Here is a 19,936-nt window from a genome sequence, read left to right as displayed (position 1 = left end):
CCCTAGTACCTGGGACGACAGACTTGCACGACCATGAGCAGGTAATTTTTTTTTTTTTCTTTTCAGTAGAGACAGATTTCGCCATGTTGCCCAGGCTTGTCTCGAACTCCTGGACTCAAGCGATCTGCCCACATCTACCTCCCAATGTGCTGGGATTACAGGTGTGAGCCACTGTTCCTGGCCTTATTGAGATCTGTAGAGACACTGCCAATAACTTGGGTTTTTAAAAATTACATTGCTTGAACCTGGGAGGTGGAGGCTGCAGTGAGCCAAGATCACGCCACTGCACTCCAGCTTGGGTGACACAGTGAGACTATGTCTCAAAAAAAAAAAGAAGAAAAAAATTAACATGGAGATAAAAAATGTTTATGAGTGTGTATGATAATGTTTACAAATTTAGCCAGCCTACGCAACATAGCAAGACCCTGTCTCTACAACAACAACAAAAATAATTAGCCGGGTGTGGTGGTATGTGCCTGTAGTCCCAGCTACTCGGGTGGCTGAGGTGGGAGGATCACTTGTGCCCAGGAGTTTGAGAACACCCTGGGCAACATAGCAAGACCCCAGCTCTATAAAAATACATAAATATAGCCAGGCATGGTGGTGCATGCCTGTAGTCCCAGCTACCTGGGAGGCTGAGGTGGGAGGATCGCTGGAGCCCGGGAAGTTAAGGCTGCAGCAAGCTGTGATCGCACCACGTACTGTCCAGCCTGAGCAACAGAGCAAGACCCTGTCTCAAAAAAAAAAAAAAACTTAGAAATATTAGTAAACATGGTAGATGCCTGTTCATTAATTCTGCTTGAAAACATGGTGAAGGAAAAGAAGTGACTTGAATAGAGCTAAGGGCTTTTATTCAGCAGATCCTCACCCGACAGCCCCTGTGCACAGATAATTGATTCACTGTGGCACAGCAGGATCTGAGTTTTGTAAGACGAGGAGAAGAGAGGGGTACAAGTTTTTGAGGACTCGCCCAAATTTCACTTTTCTGGCCAGGCGCAGTGGTTTTCGCTGGTAATCCCAGCACTTTGAAAGGCTGAGGCGGGTGGATCACTTCAGGTCAGGAGTTGGAGACCAACCTGACCAACAGGCGAAACCCCATCTCTACTAAAAATATGAAACCTAGCCAGGCGTGTTGTTGCACTCCTGTAATCCCAGCTACTTAGCAGGCTGAGGTGGGAGAATCGCTTGAACCTTGGAGGCAGAGGTTGCAGTGAGCCAAGATCTGGCCATTGCACTCCAGCCTGTGCAACAGAGCAAGACTCTGTTTTAAAAAAACAAAACAAAACAAAAGCAAAAAACAAATTACACTTTTCTTCGTCTTCAGCTGTTGCAAAACCTGGCATCGTATCAATTGGAGACTTGTCGCTGTGGTTTAAATGCCTTTTTCTTGGTATTATTGGTGCAGTCCCTTTTCAGCAACTCTCAGGACTGTTTATTTTGCAAGGCTTTGCAATATGTCAAGGTTCAGAGGAAAGTGGGGGTAACAAAAAAGGAGGAGAGAACAAAACAGAAGAGAAACATATAGGAAAAGGAGACAAGAGTTGAAGCAACATAAACTGGGATGACACAGTTTGCAAAACACAAAACATTAAATTTACCATCTTAACCATTTTCAAGAGTACATTTCAGGCCAGCTGTGGTGGCTCATGCCTGTAATCTCAGCACTTTGGGAGGCCACGGTGAGTGGATCTCTTGAGCTCAGGACATGGAGATGAGCCTGTGCAACATGCCGAAACCTCGTCTCTACAAAAAAATACAAAAATTAAAAAAAGAAAAGGTGGGGAGTAGAGTTAAGAGTTCAGTAGAGTTAAGTCTAATCACATTGCTGTGCATGGGTCTCCAAAACTTTTTCATCTTGCAAAACTGAAACTCTGTGTCTGATAGCAGTGGGGAGATCCGAGTTACCCTGAGTTACCAGTGGCGAATCTGTCGGGGTCTGCAGCAATTTCAATACTTGCCTCCTTGGAAGAAAGAATTTCACTGAGGACGTAAGGCAGAAAAAGAGACCGAGGCAAGTTTCAGAGCAGTAGTGGAAGTTTATTTTAAAAAGCCTTAGAACAGAAAGAAAGGAAGGTACTCCTGGAAGAGACGCAAGTGCATGCCTGAAGGTCAAAGAGAGCGAGAGCGAGGGAGTCTAACCTTGATCCTGGGAGTTTACATGCTGGAGTTACATGCTGGCCTCTTTCTTACCCATGATTCTTCCCTTGGGGTGGGCTGCCCACCTAAGCAGTGCCCTTCTTACCCTTGGAAAGTGAGCATGTGCAGTGTGTTTAGGGATTGTACAAATGCCCATCTGAGGCTTTCTTCCTTTTCTGGTGGAGGCTCCTGGAGGGTCATACTTCATACTTCAGTTTCATCTCTTTTCCCTGGCATTTGCAGTCAATTAACACTTTAATGTTAATAGCTGTGTTACTGGAAAGGAGTCCAGGTCCAGACCCCAAGAGAGGGTTTTTGGAGCTCGTGCAGGAAGGAATTCTGAGTGAGTTCATAGACTAAAGTGAAAGCAAGTTTATTAAGAAAGAAAAGGAATACACGAATGGCTCTTCCATAGACAGAGCAGCCCCGAGGGCTCCTGGTTTCCCATTTTTATGGTTATTTCTTGATGATATGCTAAACAAGGGGTGGATTATTCATTCTTTCCCTTTTTAGACCATATAGGGAGACTTCCTGACGTTCCCATGGCATTTGTAAACTGTCACAGCGCTGGTGGGAGTGTAGCAGTGAAGACCACCAGAGGTCACTCTTGTCACCATCTTGGTTTGGGTGGGATCGCGCCGGTTTCTGTACTGCAACCTGTTTTATCACCGAGGGCTTTGTGCGGACGTCCTGTCTCACCCTGTGACTATGAATGCCTCACACACCTCCTGGGAATGCAGCCCAGCAGGTCTCAGCCTCATGTTACCCAGCCCCTATTCAAGATGGAGTGGCTCTGCCTCCAGTGCCTCTGATAGTGTCACAGGCCATGCTCACTCACATTTGGCTCAGAATAAATCTCTTCAACTATTTTAGAGTTTTACTCTTTTTATCAGCAGCATCTTGTCCGATTCCAATGAGGAACTCTTGAAAGCTAAAACCAAGAAGTCTTCCCCATGGGAGAAGCACCCCCAAATCTTGTTCTCACCAATCAGGTGCATTGGTGGATCTTCCTTTCCTCCCTGTCCTCCCCTTCTTCTCCTGCACCATTTGCTGTTTCCCTTCTCCCATGAATGCTCTCCAGGGCCTGCTGCACTTCTCACAGTGCCCTAACTCCTGGCTCTGCAGGAAAATGACTTTACAGGAATTTCTCCTTGTAAGGATTTTATAACCCAAAGGATGTACCCTGATGGGACAAAACCTAGGGGTGAAAAATTAAAATAGCAGTGTTACTGGAAACGGGTCCCTATCTAGATCCTAAGAGAGGGTTCTTGGATCTTGCGGCAAGAAAGAATTTGGGGTGAATCCATAGAGTAAAGTGAAAGCAAGTTTATCAAGAAAGTAGAGGAATAAAAGCATGGCCACTCCATAGACAGAGCAGCAGCATGGGCTGTTGGTTGCCTTTTTTAATGGTTATTTCTTGATTAGATGCTAAACAGGGGTTGGATTATTCTTGAGTTTTCTGGGAAAGGGGTGCGCAATTCCCAGAACTGAGGGTTCCTCCCCTTTTAGACCATATAGGGTAATCTCCTGACATTGCCATGACATTTGTAAACTGTCATGGCCCTGGTGGGAGTGTCTCTTAGTATTCTGTGCTTTATAATTAGCATATAATGAGCTGTGAGGACAGCCAGAGGTCACATTTGTCACCTCTTGGTTTTGGTGGGTTCTGGCCAGGTTCTTTCATGCAAGCTGTTTTATCAGTAAGGTCTTTATGTCCTGTATCTTGAGCTGACCTCCTATCTCATCCTGTGACTTAGAATGCCACACCTCTTGGGAATGCAGCTCAGCAGGTCTCAGCCTCATTTTACCCAGGCCCTATTCAAGATGGAGTCACTCTCATGCAAAAGCCTCTGACAGCAAGATTGAAATAGCTTCAGTAGAGCTCATCCAGCTCATGAGCTATTTTGAACTTCTCCTTTCTTCCTTCATTACTGCCTTCTACCCCAGTTCAGGTCATGTGACTTGGTGACTTGGCCTCTGTACAAGAACACTGAGACACCTTGTCATTTTGTACACTGGTCAGTGATCTTGCATTCAAATGGATTTCTTCTCTCAGAGGGGAGTCCATTGGGGAAGTGAAGGGTCAAAGGCCATCCAGAATTCATAGGATAGAGTCGGCAGAGAGCCTGGAAAGCGGGAATCTTGTTGATGGCTGGCAGAGGCCAGTATAGGCATTCTGCCTTTTAGGAGGTTGCGTAGAGTCTTGTAGAAGACAATGGCAGCTGTTTGGGCATTCTTTGGCAGTGTTGTGGATTTGGCTGTTGCTATGGTCTCAATGCTTCCCTTGAACATTGTGTGCCTTGAACATTCATGTGTTGAAACTTAATCCCCAAGACAATAGTATTAGGAGATGGTGCTTTTAGGAAACAATTAGAGGTCTAGACTCATAAATGAGATAAGTGTTCTTATAAAAGGGACCCCAGGCCAGGCACGGCAGTGGCTCACACCTGTAATCCCAGCACTTAGGGAGGCTGATGCAGCTGGATCACCTGAGGTCAGGAGTTTGAGACCAGCCTGGCTAACATATAGTGAAACCACATCTCTACAAAAAATAAAAAAACAGGCATGGTGGCACACACCTGTAATCCCATCTACTTGGGAAGCTGAGGCAGGAGAATCGCTTGAATCCAGGAGGCGGAGGTTGTAGTGAGCCGGGGTTATGCCACTGCACTCCAGCCTGGGTGACAGAGCAAGACTCCATCTCAAAAAAGAAAAACAAAAGAAATTTAGGAATTTAGGCCAGGTGTGGTGGCTCATGCCTGTAATCCCAGCACTTTTGGAGACTGAGGCTGGTTGATCACCTGAGGTCAGGAGCTACAGCCCAGCCTGGCCAACATGGTGAAACACCGTCTCTACTAAAAATACAAAAATCAGCCAGGCGTGGTGGCTCATGCGTGTAATCCCAGCTACTCAGGGGGCTGAGGCAGGAGAATTGCTTGAACCCAGGAGGTGGAGGCTGCAGTGAGCAGAGATCATGCCACTGTACTCCAGCCTGGGCAACAAGAGTGAACAAAACTCCATCTCAAAGAAAAAGAATTTTTTTTTTTTGAGATGGAACCTTGCTCGTCACCAGGCTGGAGTGCAGTGGTCTGATCTCGGTCCCTTGCAACCCCCTCCTCCTGGGTTCAAGTGATTCTCCTGACTCAGCCTCCTGAGTAGCACAGGCACATGCCACCACGTTGAGCTATTTTTGTACTTCTTAGTAGAAATGGGGTTTCACCATATTGGCCAAGAAGGTCTCAATCTCTTGACCTCGTGATCTGCCTGCCTCAGCCTGTCAAAGTGCTGGGATTGCAGGCATGAGCCACCCCGCACCCGTCCAGAATTTGGTAAACTCAATCAAGTATTTTTGTTTAAATGGGTCAGGCTTTTGGTGTCTTATCTAAAAAGTTTTCCTAACCCACAGCGAAAAAGACTTTCTCCTCTGTTTTCTTCTGCATGTGTTATAGAGTTTGCACTTACATTTGGGTCTCTGATCCACTTTGAGTTAATTTTGGTGCTGGGTTTTCCATTCATGGAACATGCAGTTGGATTTCTAAAAGGTCAATATATGAAAAATTTCCCGCAAAGTTTTTCTTTTCTTTTCTTTTTGAGACTGTCACCCAGGCTGGAGTACAGTGGTGCAATCACAGCTCACTGCAGCCTTGACCTCCCAGGCTCTAGAGATCCTCCCACCTCAGCCTCCCAAGTAGCTGAGACCACAGGTGTGCACCACCACACTTGCCTGGTTTTATATTTTTTGTAGACAGGGTCCCACTGTGTTGGCCAGGCTGGTCTCGAACTCCTGGGCTTGAGTGATCCTTCCACCTTGGTCTCCCAAAGTGCTGGGATGATAAGCATGAGCCACTGCACTCAGCCAGTTTCTAGTTTGGATATTTGAGTGGACTTCCCAGCCCCCACACAGCATGCTTATTTCGTGTAAGATTGTGAGAGAGTGCGAGGAGAGAAAAGAGCATGCAGCCAGTGTTGGAGCTTCAGGGACATCCCGGGCACGAGCTTCCCAGGGTCTCCTTTGTTCTGTTTCATGGTTGGCACACCAAGGACGGCGAGAGCAATCTTGGTTTCATGGGGCCTCAAACCAGACATTGAGGAGGTAGGGGAGGCGGTTGCCACTCCAGTCATTCAGTGCATCCAGGCTGTCTAACTGGTTAGGCCACTTGCAAATGTGCAAACCTTAAGTAAAGAAACGGACTCGGACTCGGGTCAGCAGGGAGGTTTGAACTTTAACTAATGCATCATAAATCCCAGCTCTTATCTTGAACAAGAGTCAAAGACCGGACTTGCAGGCATCCCCCAAGATAAAGGTAGGCCCTCTGCAAGGCAGCTGTAAGTCAGCTCTCCTCCACTCCTCTGGCTGGCCCCCTCCTTATCCGAGTCCTGCTTCCTTCCTCTTTAAATCTGCAGACAACGCTGCTTCTCTGCAGGTTTCTCCGAATATTCCCTCAGCTCACAGACCGGCTGCGTACTTGGTATTTTCAGGGTTAGGTTTGCAACACATGACTGGGGAAATGCATGAAAAGGAAATGATGCAAGAATTCACCGCGGACACCTTTAGGTGAGAAGGAGATGTGACAAAAAGTCTCTGCCTGGCCAAACCGTAGCCAGGCACCTGAAGCCCCTTCCAGGCCCGGTCGTGCGTTTCCTTATAGAATTAGATTTCAGCAAAGTACCGGCTAAGTCAGTTTGGCGAGAAGCCACCATTCTTGATATCATGTTCCTCGTCGTCCACCACCCCTGGTTGATGTTTAACCCCCCCGGCTGGCTTTAACAAGCCAGGCTGGTTTAGCCAGGACCCGCTTCACCTCTGATGTTTCCTTTTAGTGCTTTGCCATCTATACACCCGCTGCCTGCCCCCGTGGCTATACATTCCCACTTGCCCTTGCTGTGTTCATATTGGAAGCTGAGCCCAGCCTCTCCTGCACTGTGAACCGCCATTGCAGTGGTCCCTGTACTTCACACGATAAGCCTGGATAATGTCTTCATTATCTTTTTGGTGACGCTTTCACAAGTTTGAGGTTTGTGCAGAAGTAATAACTGCAATTACCAACCTAATATCACTGAATAGTTTTTTTCTTTAACAAAGGTTTTGCTCCCGGACGAACGAACGAGGGCTGGCTGCTTGTTCTTGGGGTTCAATAATGAGGTGCAGACAGATTGGGGAGAAGGGAATTTATTTCTCCAACGGGTTACAGGGAGAAGGTCAGATTAACTTACCAGGTCAACTCAAAGCGACAAGTTTTTTCCACGGTTTCTATGCATTTTAAGCTCTATGCCCACGTGTAGGATTGCACCTACGAGCGGGAGTATTTCATTCAGTTCCTGTCTAATCTTTAACTAGGGTCTGGGGTCTGCAAAGTTTTCTCTAGACGCCTGGAAAGTTTCTTAATCTTCAGTGAGCCCTGGTATGAGGTGTATGTGTAAGAATGCTTTTATTATTTGATCCGACTTTAGGGTCTGAGGAAACTCACGCAGGGCCTTCATAGGTTTGTTTTGGCATTTTGGCCCTCCTTCCCCAGCACCACTTTCTCCAGTTCTTTAATGTTTAATTTACGCATTCATCAGAATTATAATAAAGCGTTAGTGGAAAAACTGGTTGCTCCGGCTGCTAATGGAAGCCTGGCCTGCCACAGTTTGACTCAAAGGGAATCTAACTCTCAAGGAGCCATAATCCCAGCACTTTGGGAGGCCGAAGTGGAGGATTGCTTGTGCCAGGAGTTTGAGACCAGCCTGGGAAACATAGGGAAACCCTATCTCTATACATAAAAAAAAAATTAGTCGGGCATGGTGGCACGTGCCTGTTGCCTCAGCTACTCTGGAGGTTAAGTCTGGAGGATCGCTTAAGCCTGGGAGTTGGAGGCTGCAGTGAGCTGTGATTGTACCACAGCACTCCAGCCTGGGCAACAGAGTGAAACCCTGTCTCCAAAAACAAAACAAAACAAAATAAAAAACAAAAACAAAAACAAAGAGCCATACAAGAAAGTTTTAAAGAATGTATTTTTTTAAAGCCCCAATGAGGTTTTCTGCAGAAATCCTGGGTGCTTCGAAGCCAGCCAGAACCTCTACCTTTAAAGCATGTCTGCTCATGTCATAGGTCTTACAGGTATGGAGGAAAGTTGAGGTTTTTAAATTTAAAAAAATATAAAAAAGAAGATGAACACTTCTGAATCTTCTTTTTTTTCCTTTTGAGCATGTTCTCTGGGTGGGGAATGTGCTATGGTTTCTGAAAACAAAGAAGAAAACATGTCATTCTTCTGTTCCAGGTTCTCACGATGGTCTAGGGGAATGCAATTTTTTTTTTTTTTTTTTAATGGATAGCATGATAGTGGCATGGGGTGACGTGGAGGCCAAGGACAGAGGGTGAGGTATTCAGCCTGGAGATGACCTTTAACCTCAAGGCTTTCTTCCTTTTAAAATGTTTGCAGATTGTTTGTTTTTTGTTTTTGTTTTTGTGTTTTTTTGAGACAGAGTCTTGCTCTTGTTGCCCAGGCTGGAGTGGCATGATCTCGGCTCACTGCAACCTCTGCCTCCTGGTTCAAGTGATTCTCCTGCCTCTGTCTCCCAAGTAGCTGGGACTACAGGTGTGCACCACCACACCCAGCTAATTTTTGTATTTTTAGTAGAGACAGGGTTTCACCATGTTAGCCAGGCTGGTCTTGAACTCCTGGCCTCAAGTAATCCACCCGCTCTGGCCTCCCAAAGTGCTGGGATTACTGGTGTGAGACACTGTGCCCAGTCAAACATTTGCTTTTTTGACAATAATTTATTGGTTTTTTTTTTTTGTTTTTTTTTTGTTTTTTTTTTTGTTTTTTGAGGTAGAGTCTTGCTCTGTCGCCCAGGCTGGAGTGCAATGGTGCCATCTCAGCTTACTGCAACCTTCACCTCCCAGGTTCAAGCAATTCTCCCACTTCAGCCTCCTGAGTAGCTAGGATTACAGGCACTCACCATCACGCTCAGCTAATTTTTGTACTTTTAGCAGAGATGGAGTTTCACCATGTTGGTCACTGTGGAATTCCTGACCTCAAGTGATCCACCCACCTCAGTTTCCCAAAGTGCTGGGATTACAGGTGTGAGCCACTGTGCCCAGCCAATTTGTATTTCAAAACAACTAGAGGAGTATATTTAGAAATGTTCCCAACACAAAGAAATGATAAATATTTGAGGTAATGGATAGCCCAGTTACCCAGATTTGATGACTACATATTGTATGTTTGTATCAAAAATATCACACCAGTCCCATAGATATGTGCAACTCTGATGTATCCATAAAAGTTAAAAGTTTTAAAAATTGCAAGGCACAGTGGCTCAAACCTGTAATCCCAGCACTTTAGGAGGCCAAGTGGGAGGACTGCTTGAAGCCAGGAGTTTAAGGCCAGCCTGGGCAACGTAATGAGACCCTATCTCTACGAAAAATGCAAAAATTAGCTGGGATGTGGGGGCAGGGGGTCCCAGCTGTGCAGTAGGTTAGGACTATACTTCCATCATCAAAGTGACACAGGGTAAGAGGTGAGGATGAAACACACTAGAATTGACTTAGAAAACATATTGGTCAAATCTTAGCTATTTGAGGAATGTAGGAAGAAAAGCTGACTTCTCTCTGCATGTCTGGAGGTTCCCAACACTGTCTCTTTGCCCAAGGTGCAAACTTTCCATCTGGGCATCTTCTGTGCATCTGAGGATCATTTGCCAATTATAGGCAATGGTAGTACGTGTTTCACTGCAGAGTGAGATAAAGTCATTTAATATGACAATAAAGCAATGCATCAAAAACCTCAGTCAACTCAGTAAGCATTTTCTTTTCCTGCTAACCAACCTAATTCTGGTTTCATACAGGGCAGCCAGGTCCCCACCTAAAAGACTGCACTTCTCAACCTCCAGTTGTTTCTATGGATAATGGTTGCAAGCAGAAATTGGGTTGGGGCTTTCAGATAATCCCCTGTCGTAGGGACTGCTTCAAGAGAAAGGGATGCCGTTTGGTTCTTTCTCCTTCCTGCTGCCTGGAGTGTCTGGCACTGTGGCAGCCATGCTGACATAATGAGGCCAACTCTCTGCCATGCTAAGAGTGGCAGAGGTGGGAATTGAAAAGAGCCTGCTAGCCTTGGGTTGCTTACCCTTGATTGGTTCACTGCTTGGAAGAGAACACACCCTTCTCTTGTTCTTAATTCTTTAAGTCATTTTTTTTTTAAGGCAGGGTCTTACTCTGCCCCCCAGCCTGGAGTGCAGTAGTGCAATCATAGTTCACTGCAGTTTCAACCTCCCAGGCTCAAATAATCCTCCCGCTTCAGCCTCCTAAGTAGCCGAGACTACGGCTGTGCACCACGACATCTAGCTAATTATTTGTTTTTTTGTAGAGATGAGATCTCACTGTGTTGCTCAGGCTGGGTAGGTGTCTAACTCCTAGGTTCAAGTGGTCCTCCCACCTTGGCCTCCCAAAGTGCTGGGATTACAGGTGTAAGTCACTGTGCCTGGCTTTGTTTAAGGCATTTTTTTCCCCCAGCATCTGTTACCAGCAGCCTGAAGCCATTTCTATAACAACATCAGGAAGACACATGGACAGAGACCCTAATGTATGAAAAACGCATCAATTCTTTGAGATCAATGAGTCCTCATAAACAAAGACTGAGAGGCTCTAACTTTCCTCTGCTATGTGAGAGTAGGAACAGACACTCCTCCCTGTCCTTTTGTAAGGCTGTTATGTCATCTAGGTGATGAAATTGCAACAATGCTTTAAGACAGAGGGGTGAAAACATCGGGCATTGGCACAATGACGAACCCTGAGATTTAGAAGAGGAAGAGGAGGCATCAGTGGGTACCTACTGGGACAGTCTTATTTCACAAATCAGGAAAGGGAAACCCTACATGGGTGCAGTGGCTCGTGCCTGTAATCCCAGCACTTTGGGAGGCTGAGGCCGGTGGATGACTTGACGTCAGGAGTGCGAGACCAGCCTGGGCAACATGGTGAAACCCTGTCTCTACTAAAACTACAAAAATTCATTAGGTATGGTGGGGGGTGCCTGGTACCTGTAATCCCGGGTACTCAGGAAGCTGAGAGGAAAATCACTTGAACTTGGGAGGCAGAGATTGCAGTGAGCAGAGATTGCACCATTGCACTCCAGCCTGGGGGACAGAGTAACACTCTGTCTCAAAAAAAAAAAAATGGGGACTCACTGTCAGTCCAGGGCATGCTCCTTGCAAAAAGGGAAGCTGAAGATAGAACCAAGCTTGGAGAATTTTGTTTGCAATGCAGTCAGGCTCTCCTGGATCCTCTCTCACAGTCTTGGCATTCGGGGTGCCATCCCCGTCCTTGGGCATGAGCAGAACGGGAGATGTCTGCAGCACGGCTGCAGCCACAGCTTCCACAAGATGTTGCTTGTGGAAAACTGCTGGGGCACAGGACTCAGGGTCTGCCAATGCTTCGACACTGCGGCACCTACCCTTGCTATCATGGCGTGGTACAGGTGCTTGGAGTCGGGGGTCAGGGGCCGTGCCTCAGAGTGGTCCGTGGAGAGGTCAAAGAGCAAAGGGGGTCTGTGATGGGTCATGCCCTCCCTGGAGCATGGGCAGATGCCTCAGCTGTAGCAGGCCCCTGCTCCCACGGGGTGGAACTGTGGGATCATGTAATGAACCTTCCAGATGCTTCCACCTGGCTGCAGACAAGAAGGGAGTCAGGGTGGCAGAAATCCAGGCAGGTGTGAACATAGGATGCAGATGTCAGCACTGTGAAATCAGCATGAACCTCCCTGTTCAATGAAAAGGAGGGAGGACACGAGGCAGTTCACACAATCACAGCCTTCAGCTTGTCAAGTCAGAGTGTGTGTGTGTGCGTGCATGCACCCGTGTGTGTCCGTTTGTGTCTCTGCATCGCATGCCCCAGGCAAAGGGACTCATTGCAGAGTGCTCACTGTGGCTGCTTTCAGAAATCAGAATCATAGAGGTTCCTTAATTCTTCCCCTTTCCTCCATGTTGAAACTGTTCAGCGTCGATCTACTACCTTTCTATACAGAAACAACCAAGATATTTTAAATGGCACAATTGGGTACTTACCTATCTATCGCTAGCTATTTATCTATCAATCCATCCATTTATCTTACCTATCGATCTCATCTATCGATCATCTATTTATCTATGGATGATCTATCTACCTATCAATCATCTGTCTCTTGTTTACCTATCCGTCACCTATCTACTGTTTATCTCTACTTATTTATCAATCAGTGTATCTTATCCATCATCCATCCATTCATCTATCATCTACTTACCTATCTAGCTATCTATTTATCAATTATCTATCTATGCTCTGTCTCCCTATTATCTGTCTAGCCTCTATGGTCTATCTCTGACTACCTATTTATCCATCAATTTATCTTATCTATCATCTATCTCTATCATCTGTCTACCCACCTGTCTATCTGTCAATCTATTGTCTATCTTCTATTTATCCTTTATCATCTATCTGTATCTGTCCATCAATTTATCTTATCTATATCTCTATCATCTATCTACCTACTTGTCTATCTATCATCTATCTCCTCTCTTCTATCATCTATATGTATCTAACTATTTATCTATGTATCCATCAGCTTACACATGTACCTATCTAATCATCTGTCTACCTCTATCTGTCTGCTAATCATGTGTGCTCAGGGTCTTCAGTTGGATTAATTATGGATAATAAAGGCAATAAGAAGAGGGCATGGTGTGGACTCAGCACATTTCTTTCCTTAGAAACATGGCCAGGCTGAGCATGGTGGCTCACGCCTGTAATCCCAACACTTTAGGAAGCTGAGGTTGGTGGATGACTTGAGGTCAGGAGTTTAAGACCACCCTGGCCAAAGTGGTGAAACCCATCTCTACTAAAAATACAAAAATTAGCCAGGCGTGGTGGTGGGCACCTGTAATCCCAGCTCCTTGGGAGGCTTAGGTAGGAGAATTGCTTGAACCCAGGAGGCAGAGGTTGCCGTGAGCTGAGACCACTGACTGCACTACAGCCTTTGTGACAGAGCAAGACTCTGTCTCCCCCAACCCCCCTCCCAAAAAAAGAAACACAGCCAAATACCAGTCATCACTGGTATCTCTCTGAGATAACAGACTGACTCTTCTTAGCTTGAAAGAAAGGGATCTGCTCTGTGATGGTGAATTTTATCTGCCAGCTTAGCTGGGCCACAGTACCCAGATATTTGGTCAAACACTAGATGTTGCTGTAAAGGTATTTTTAGATGTGATTGAGATTTAAGTCAGTAGATTGGAGTGCAGCAGATTGCCCTCCATAATGTGGTGGGCCTCATTTAATCAGTTGACTGTCTTGAGGAAACAAGAATGACCCAAAAGGAAGAAGGAAATCTGGATTCAGATGACAGTGTAGAAATTCTGCATAAGTCCCTCAGCCTTCAGGCTCAACACTGCAACATCAGCTCCTGCCAGAATTTCTACACTGCTGGCCTGCCCTGCAGATTTCAATGCTGTCAGCCTGAAAGCTATGTGAGATGATTCATTAAAATTTGTCTCTGTCTGTTTCTCTCTCTGTGTACCTACTTACCTACCTATCTATAAGTCCATTGATCTACAGACTCTTATCTATTTATCATCCATCTACCTACATACCTGTCATCTATCTACCTATCTACCATCTATTCTATCCATCTATCATCTATTTATCTATCAACTTATCTATCACCTATCATCTGTCTATTATCTAACTATATGGTCATCTGTCTTTTTCAAACAGCCCACCAGATATCTCTATCTACTTTTCATCCATCATCCATGAAAGATCCATCCATCTATTCATCCATCCATGAACTGCTTCTACTTTTTATCTATCTATATTATCTATTCATCATCTATCTTATCTATCCATCCATCATGTAACTTATCATTCATCTTATCTATCTATATATCTATCCATCCATTGTGTATCTTTCTCTCTCTCTCTCTCTATCATTTATCTATCCATTATCCTCTCTCTCTCTCTTTTTCTCTCTCCCCCTCCTCTCGTCTATCTATAATCTACTCATTGGTTTATCTATCTGTATTCCTATAGCTGTCTGTCCATCCATCCATCCATCCATCCACACATCCACACATCTTATTGGCTGTTTCTCTGGACAACCCTGGCTGTGGGCAGTGTGTACTTACTGTCCTTCAGTTGCCAGTGTGCTGTGTGGAGATGCTGCCCACAGTAATGAAATAGGAACTCATGTGCTAAGCATGCCTCAGCTCCCTGCAGCAAGGGCACCAAGCTGCGGTTGTCAATCACCCTGATTCCATGAAGAGAACACAGAGCAGAGTCAGACCACGGGTTCCCAGGCAGCCTTTTGCACCTGGGAACGCATGTTCCAGAATGCAAGCCTTCCCAGCAAATGGAGCAGAGATGGGCTGTCTCTCCAGTTACTGTTAAGATTGCAGGTTGCTGAGCAGGATACATGTGGTTGTTTCAAGACATGGTGTCTCTTAAGTGTTGGGGTCATTTATTATGCAGCACTGCATAAGCAGAGTGCACATACACACATACACACACACACATACACACACCAACACACAGCACTGTCACTGTGGATGTTAACACAAAGCCTTCAAATTCCAGCTGGACAGCCAACATTTCCAGGTTGAATTTTCCTAATTTTTTTTTTTGAGGCAGAGTCTTGCTGTGTTGCCCAGGCTGCAGTGCAGTGGCACAATCTCAGCTCATTGCAACCTCTGCCCCCTGGTCAAGTGATTCTCGTACCTCATCCTCCTGAGTAGTTGGGACTACAGGCACAAGCCACCACACCCAGCTAATTTTTGTATTTTTTGTAGAGATGGGGTTTCACCACATGGCCAGGCTGCTTTCAAACTCCTGACCAAAGGTGATCAGCACATCTCAGCCTCCCAAAGTGCCAGGATTATCGGCATGAGCCATTGCACCTGACCTGTTCTTACTTTTTAATCATAATAGACCCCAGGACACATGGTCACATGGGTAAAGGAGATGGTGGTGCATGCCTGTAATCCCAGCTACTTGGGAGGCTGATACACGAGAATTGCTCAGGAGGCAGAGGTTGCAGTGACCCGATATCGTGCCATTGCACACCAGCCTGGGCAACAGTGTGAGACTCCATCGCAAAAAAAAACAAAAAAAAAAACAACCAAAAAAAACCCTTATTTATGTAACCAAACACCACCTACCTGTTCCCCAAAATCCTACTGAAAATAAAAAAAAAAAAAAAAACTAAGAACAATTTAAAAAAATAGGGAACACGCAGCCTTATCACCACGTACCTGTCCTGGGGCACCTTGCCGCCTGCCAGCTGGACCACAGGAGGGAACACGTCCATCAGGCTCGTGGGCTCTCCAATCACTTAGCCAGCCAGGAGCACCCTGGGCCAGTGGAAAATCCCGGGCACATGGATCCCATCTTCCCATCCTCCTATGCCCTTCCCACCTGTAAGTAAAAGGCATCGTTAGGATTTTGCCGGAAACTGCCCAGTCTATACACATACCTGGATGTATTTGTGCATAGGTATATGAATATGCACAACCATCTGCACACACACATGCACACTGGGGCAGCCTCAGCTCCCCAAAAACAGCCACAGCAACATTTCCAGAATCGTGCTACTACCTGGGCTCTTGAATATCGGTGGGTCACTGTGGCTGATTCAACTGTTCTTGTAAATCTATGCTACCTTTATTTAGAATAAAAGAATGTATTAAAATATTCATTACATTTAGTAATTTAAAAATGCTTGTTAAATACCAACAATTTTAAAAATATTTATCAAATATGCATCAATATTTATGCATTTAAAATATTAAAATAGTAATGCATTTATTAAATATTTAAAAATTAAGAATATAATAAATTTTAATTTTATCTGAATTATTTATTTATACCTCTCTCTCTTCTATTAAAGTGTAAACCCTTTAAAGGAAGGGGATGTGACTTTTATCTGCCTGTCCTACTCATCTAGGTAGAACTTGTACTACAGTAGCTGTTCAATACATTCTTTTTGAAATGAGCAAAGTCATTTTCAGTTTGACTTGTTCTGGGACCCTCAGTGGTGGGAGCTATTTGGTCAAATGCATATGTGTCCCCAGTGTCCAGAGCTCACCTTTGTAAATTCCGTTCCATCCCCCTAACTCCTGTGTCCATCTCTTGCCTCTAAATGTCCTCCATGGTCAGAGGTGAAATATGTGAATGTTGAGTTTCTTAAATCATTGTCTTCGATGGCATTAAGAATCTTACCTTTACAGAAAATGGAAAGTTTCAGGACCAAGAAAACAAAGCAGCGTCCGCTAGTTCAATACACTTCTTCCTTTCTGCGTGAGACACCTCTTGCCAGGAAGTCATAAGAAGAGACCACAGTTACTCGGAGGCCATGGTTACGATGTGATCCCAAAGGGTAAGACATAGCTAATCATTGTGATACCACAGGACTGTTTACAATGCAAAGCAACAATAAAATTTGAAGCCCCCTAATCAACTGATGGACTCTCACCTCAGCCAAGGCCATTCCAAAGTCAACCTGAAAAACTAGGTCAGGCCAGGCCTGGCGGCTCACATCTGTAATCTCAGCACTTTGGGAGCCTGAGGTGGGTGGATCACCTGAGGCCAGGAGTTCAAGACCAGCCTGGCCATTATGGTGAAACCTCATCTCTACCAAAAACACAAAAATTAGGTGTGGGGGTGCATGCCTATAATCTCAGCTACTCGGGAGGCCGAGGCAGGAGAATCGCTTGAACCCAGGAGGCAGAGGTTGCACTGAGGTGAGATTGCACCACTTCACTCCAGCCTGGGTGGCAGAGTAAGACTGTTTCAGAAAAAAACCCAAAAGAGGGCCAGGTGCAGTGGCTCATGCCTATAATCCCAGCACTTTGGGAGGCTGAGGCAGGCAGATCACAAGGTCAGGAGATCGAGACCATCTTGACCAACAGTGTGAAGCCCTGTCTCTACTAAAAACACAAAATACTAGCCGTGCATGGTGGCAGGCAACTGTAGTCCCAGCTACTCAGGAGGCTGAGGCAGGAGAATGGTGTGAATCCAGGAGGCGGAGCTTGCAGTGAGCTGAGATCGCACTGCGCTGCACTCCAGCATGGGTGACAGACCAAGACTCCCTCTAAAAAACAAGCAAAAAGAAGAAGAAAAAAGAAACAAAAAACAAAAACTAGGTCAGGCTGTGATGGAAAGTGGCGGGGGTGGGGGGTGGGGCGGTGGTGGACATGCGTCATGATACCCTCCCTTTGGAATTCAGGTGCAACTGACCAGCATTCACATTAAAACAGAGGCCTTATGACTGAGAGGTCAGGCACGGTGGCTCATGCCTATCATCCCAGCACTTTGGGAGGCCGAGGCAGGAAGATTGATTGAGCTCAGGACTTCAAGAACAGCCTGGGCAACATGGCAAACCATGCAAAACATACAAAATTAGCCAGATGTGGTGGCACATGCTTGTATGTAGTCCCAGCTACTCGGGAGGCTGAAGTGGGAGGATCGCCTGAGACTGGGAGGGCAAGGCTGCAATGAGTCAAGATCGTACCACTGCAATCCAGCCTGGGCAACAGAGTGAGACCCTGTTTAAAAAAAAAAAAAAAAGACTGATAGAACAGACTCTTTAAGTCTGATAAGAAACATTTACCATGTATTCTCTCTGAAGCCTGCTACCTGGAGTCTTCTTTGGCATCATGAAACCTTGGCCTCCACAACCCCTTATCATGACCCAGACATTCCCTTCTATTGATTCTCAGATAATAACTCAACCACCTGCCAATCAGAAAATCTGTAAATCCGCCTTTGACCTGGAAGTCCCCCTTTCAGTGGTCTTGCCTTTCTGCACTGAACCAAGGTACGTCTTACACATATGGATTGATGCCGTATGTCTCCCTAAATGTATAAAGCTGAGCTGCATGCCAACCACCTTGAGTACATGTTCTCAGGACCTCCTGAGGGCTGTGTCATGGGTCACTGGTCACTCATATTTGGCTCAGAATAAATCTCTCCAAATATTTTACGGAGTTTGACTCTTTTGGTCGACCCCAGGATACCACCAATACAAAACAGAATGAACACACAACGCCAAGAGGTTGCCAGCGGGCATGCTTTTGTAAACATAGTGCCGTGTGTGTGTGTGTGTGTCTGTGTGACATAATAAAGATGCTGGGGAGAGGGAAATGGTGAGACTCAGTGATGACAGAATCCTGTCTATGTAGGAGGAAGCAGTATGTAGGAGGAAGCAGGGCTCTAAGTAGCATCTATGGGCATTGGCATTTGGAGTTTGATGGCTCAGCAGTGCAGAGGATGCCCTGCAAACCATGCAATTGCTTTATCCCTGGAGGCCACTGGTCATTGAAAGCACTGACATAAAGTCAAAACGATATAAGCCACATGGTCATCTGTAGCTCTGAAAATGCAGACTTTGAAGACTGCTATAAACTGAAAAGTATCTGAGGCAGGTCTCAATCTCAAGGTTTTATCATGCAGATGAAGCCTCCAGGTAACAGGCTTCAGAGAAAACAGATTGTAAATGTTTCTTACCAGAGTTAAGGTCTGTATGGATGTTCGTGCTGGAGGGGTAGAATGAGGCATGCCCAACTCCTCTTCCCATCATGGCATGAGCCAGACTCTCAGGTTAAGTTTTAGGGTGCCCTGGCAAAGGCGGGAATCCATTCAGATGGTTGTGGGGGGCCTTTGAATTTATTTTTGGTTTACACTATGAACCAATCCCGCCCTATCACTATGCTTGTCTCAGGAGATATGTTCAGATTCTGCAAGGATTTTAATATCTACACTCTCTTAAGACCTGCAGCCTCGTTGGTCCTCTCCAGGGTTTCTTCAAGGCCATAGACGGAAGGTGACATCTCTGCATTGTCCTGAACTTTATTGCTTTAGTTTCTGTAACTTCTAATGAGGATGTTAAGTCATTGGCTGTGTAGAAGGTTGACAATATAGTTTGGATGTGTGTCCCCGCCCAAATCTCATGTGGAATTATCATCCTCAGTGTTGGCGGTGGGGCCTAGGGGGAGGTGACTGAATGATGGGGACAGAGTTCTCATGAATGGTTGAGCACCATCCCCCGCTTGGTGCTGCAGAGGGAGTAGCTTCTCACGAGATCTGGTTGTTTAAAAGTGTGCAGCTCCTCCCCTCCTCTCTTGGTCCTGCTCCTGCTTGAGACTCCTACTCCCCCTTCACCTTCCACCATGAACAAAAGCTCCCCAAGGTCTCCCCAGAAGCAGACACCACCATGCTTCCTGTGCAGCCTGCAGAACTGTGAACCAATCCAACCTCTTTTCTTTATAAATTACCCAATCTGTTATTTCTTTGCAAGAATGGACTAATACAGTTGATTTTATGCAGAATTAGACTAAGTAATTGGAAATACTGAAGGAGCAAATAAATGATATGAGAGAAGTTTTTCTTCCTATTATTCATTTTTTATTTCTTTTTATTTTGGAGACAGGGTCTTGATATGTTGCCCAGGCTGGAGTTCAATGGTGCAATAATTATAGCTCATTGCAGCCTCAACCTCCTGGGCTCAAATGATCTTCCCACCTCAGCCTCCGGAGTAGCTGGGACCACAGGTGCACACCACCATGCCTGTCCAATTTTTAAAATTTTTTGTAGAGATGGGGGTGCTCTCACTATGTTGCCCAGGCTGGTCTTGAACTCCTGGCCTCAAGCCATCTCCCTACATCAGCCTCCCAAAATGCTGGGATTAAAGCCATGAGCCACTTTGCCCCACCTGAAAATGCAGACTTCTAAGAATGTGAACTAATCCCACTCTAACCCTATGCTTGTCTCAGGAGGCACATTCAGATTCTGCAAGAATTT

The 19,936-nt window shown here is 45.6% G+C and overlaps 1 protein-coding gene across 1 annotated transcript in view; it reads left to right on the top strand.

Moving 5' to 3' along the window:
- The window catches only part of LOC129395506 (uncharacterized), a 45,440-nt gene extending 25,508 nt beyond the window's left edge, over positions 1-19,932 (top strand). Inside the window, exons 7-8 of the mRNA XM_055106938.2 lie at positions 17,857-17,954; positions 18,907-19,932. Of these exons, the coding sequence (XP_054962913.1) occupies positions 17,857-17,954; positions 18,907-18,952 (144 nt within the window). The 3' untranslated portion in view covers positions 18,953-19,932. The remainder of the gene's footprint in view (positions 1-17,856; positions 17,955-18,906) is intronic.
- Positions 19,933-19,936: the final 4 nt, after the last annotated feature.

Source organism: Pan paniscus, chromosome Y, assembly GCF_029289425.2.
Source record: "Pan paniscus chromosome Y, NHGRI_mPanPan1-v2.0_pri, whole genome shotgun sequence".
Taxonomy (NCBI): domain Eukaryota; kingdom Metazoa; phylum Chordata; class Mammalia; order Primates; family Hominidae; genus Pan; species Pan paniscus.
This window is presented reverse-complemented; position numbering and strand designations above follow the sequence as displayed.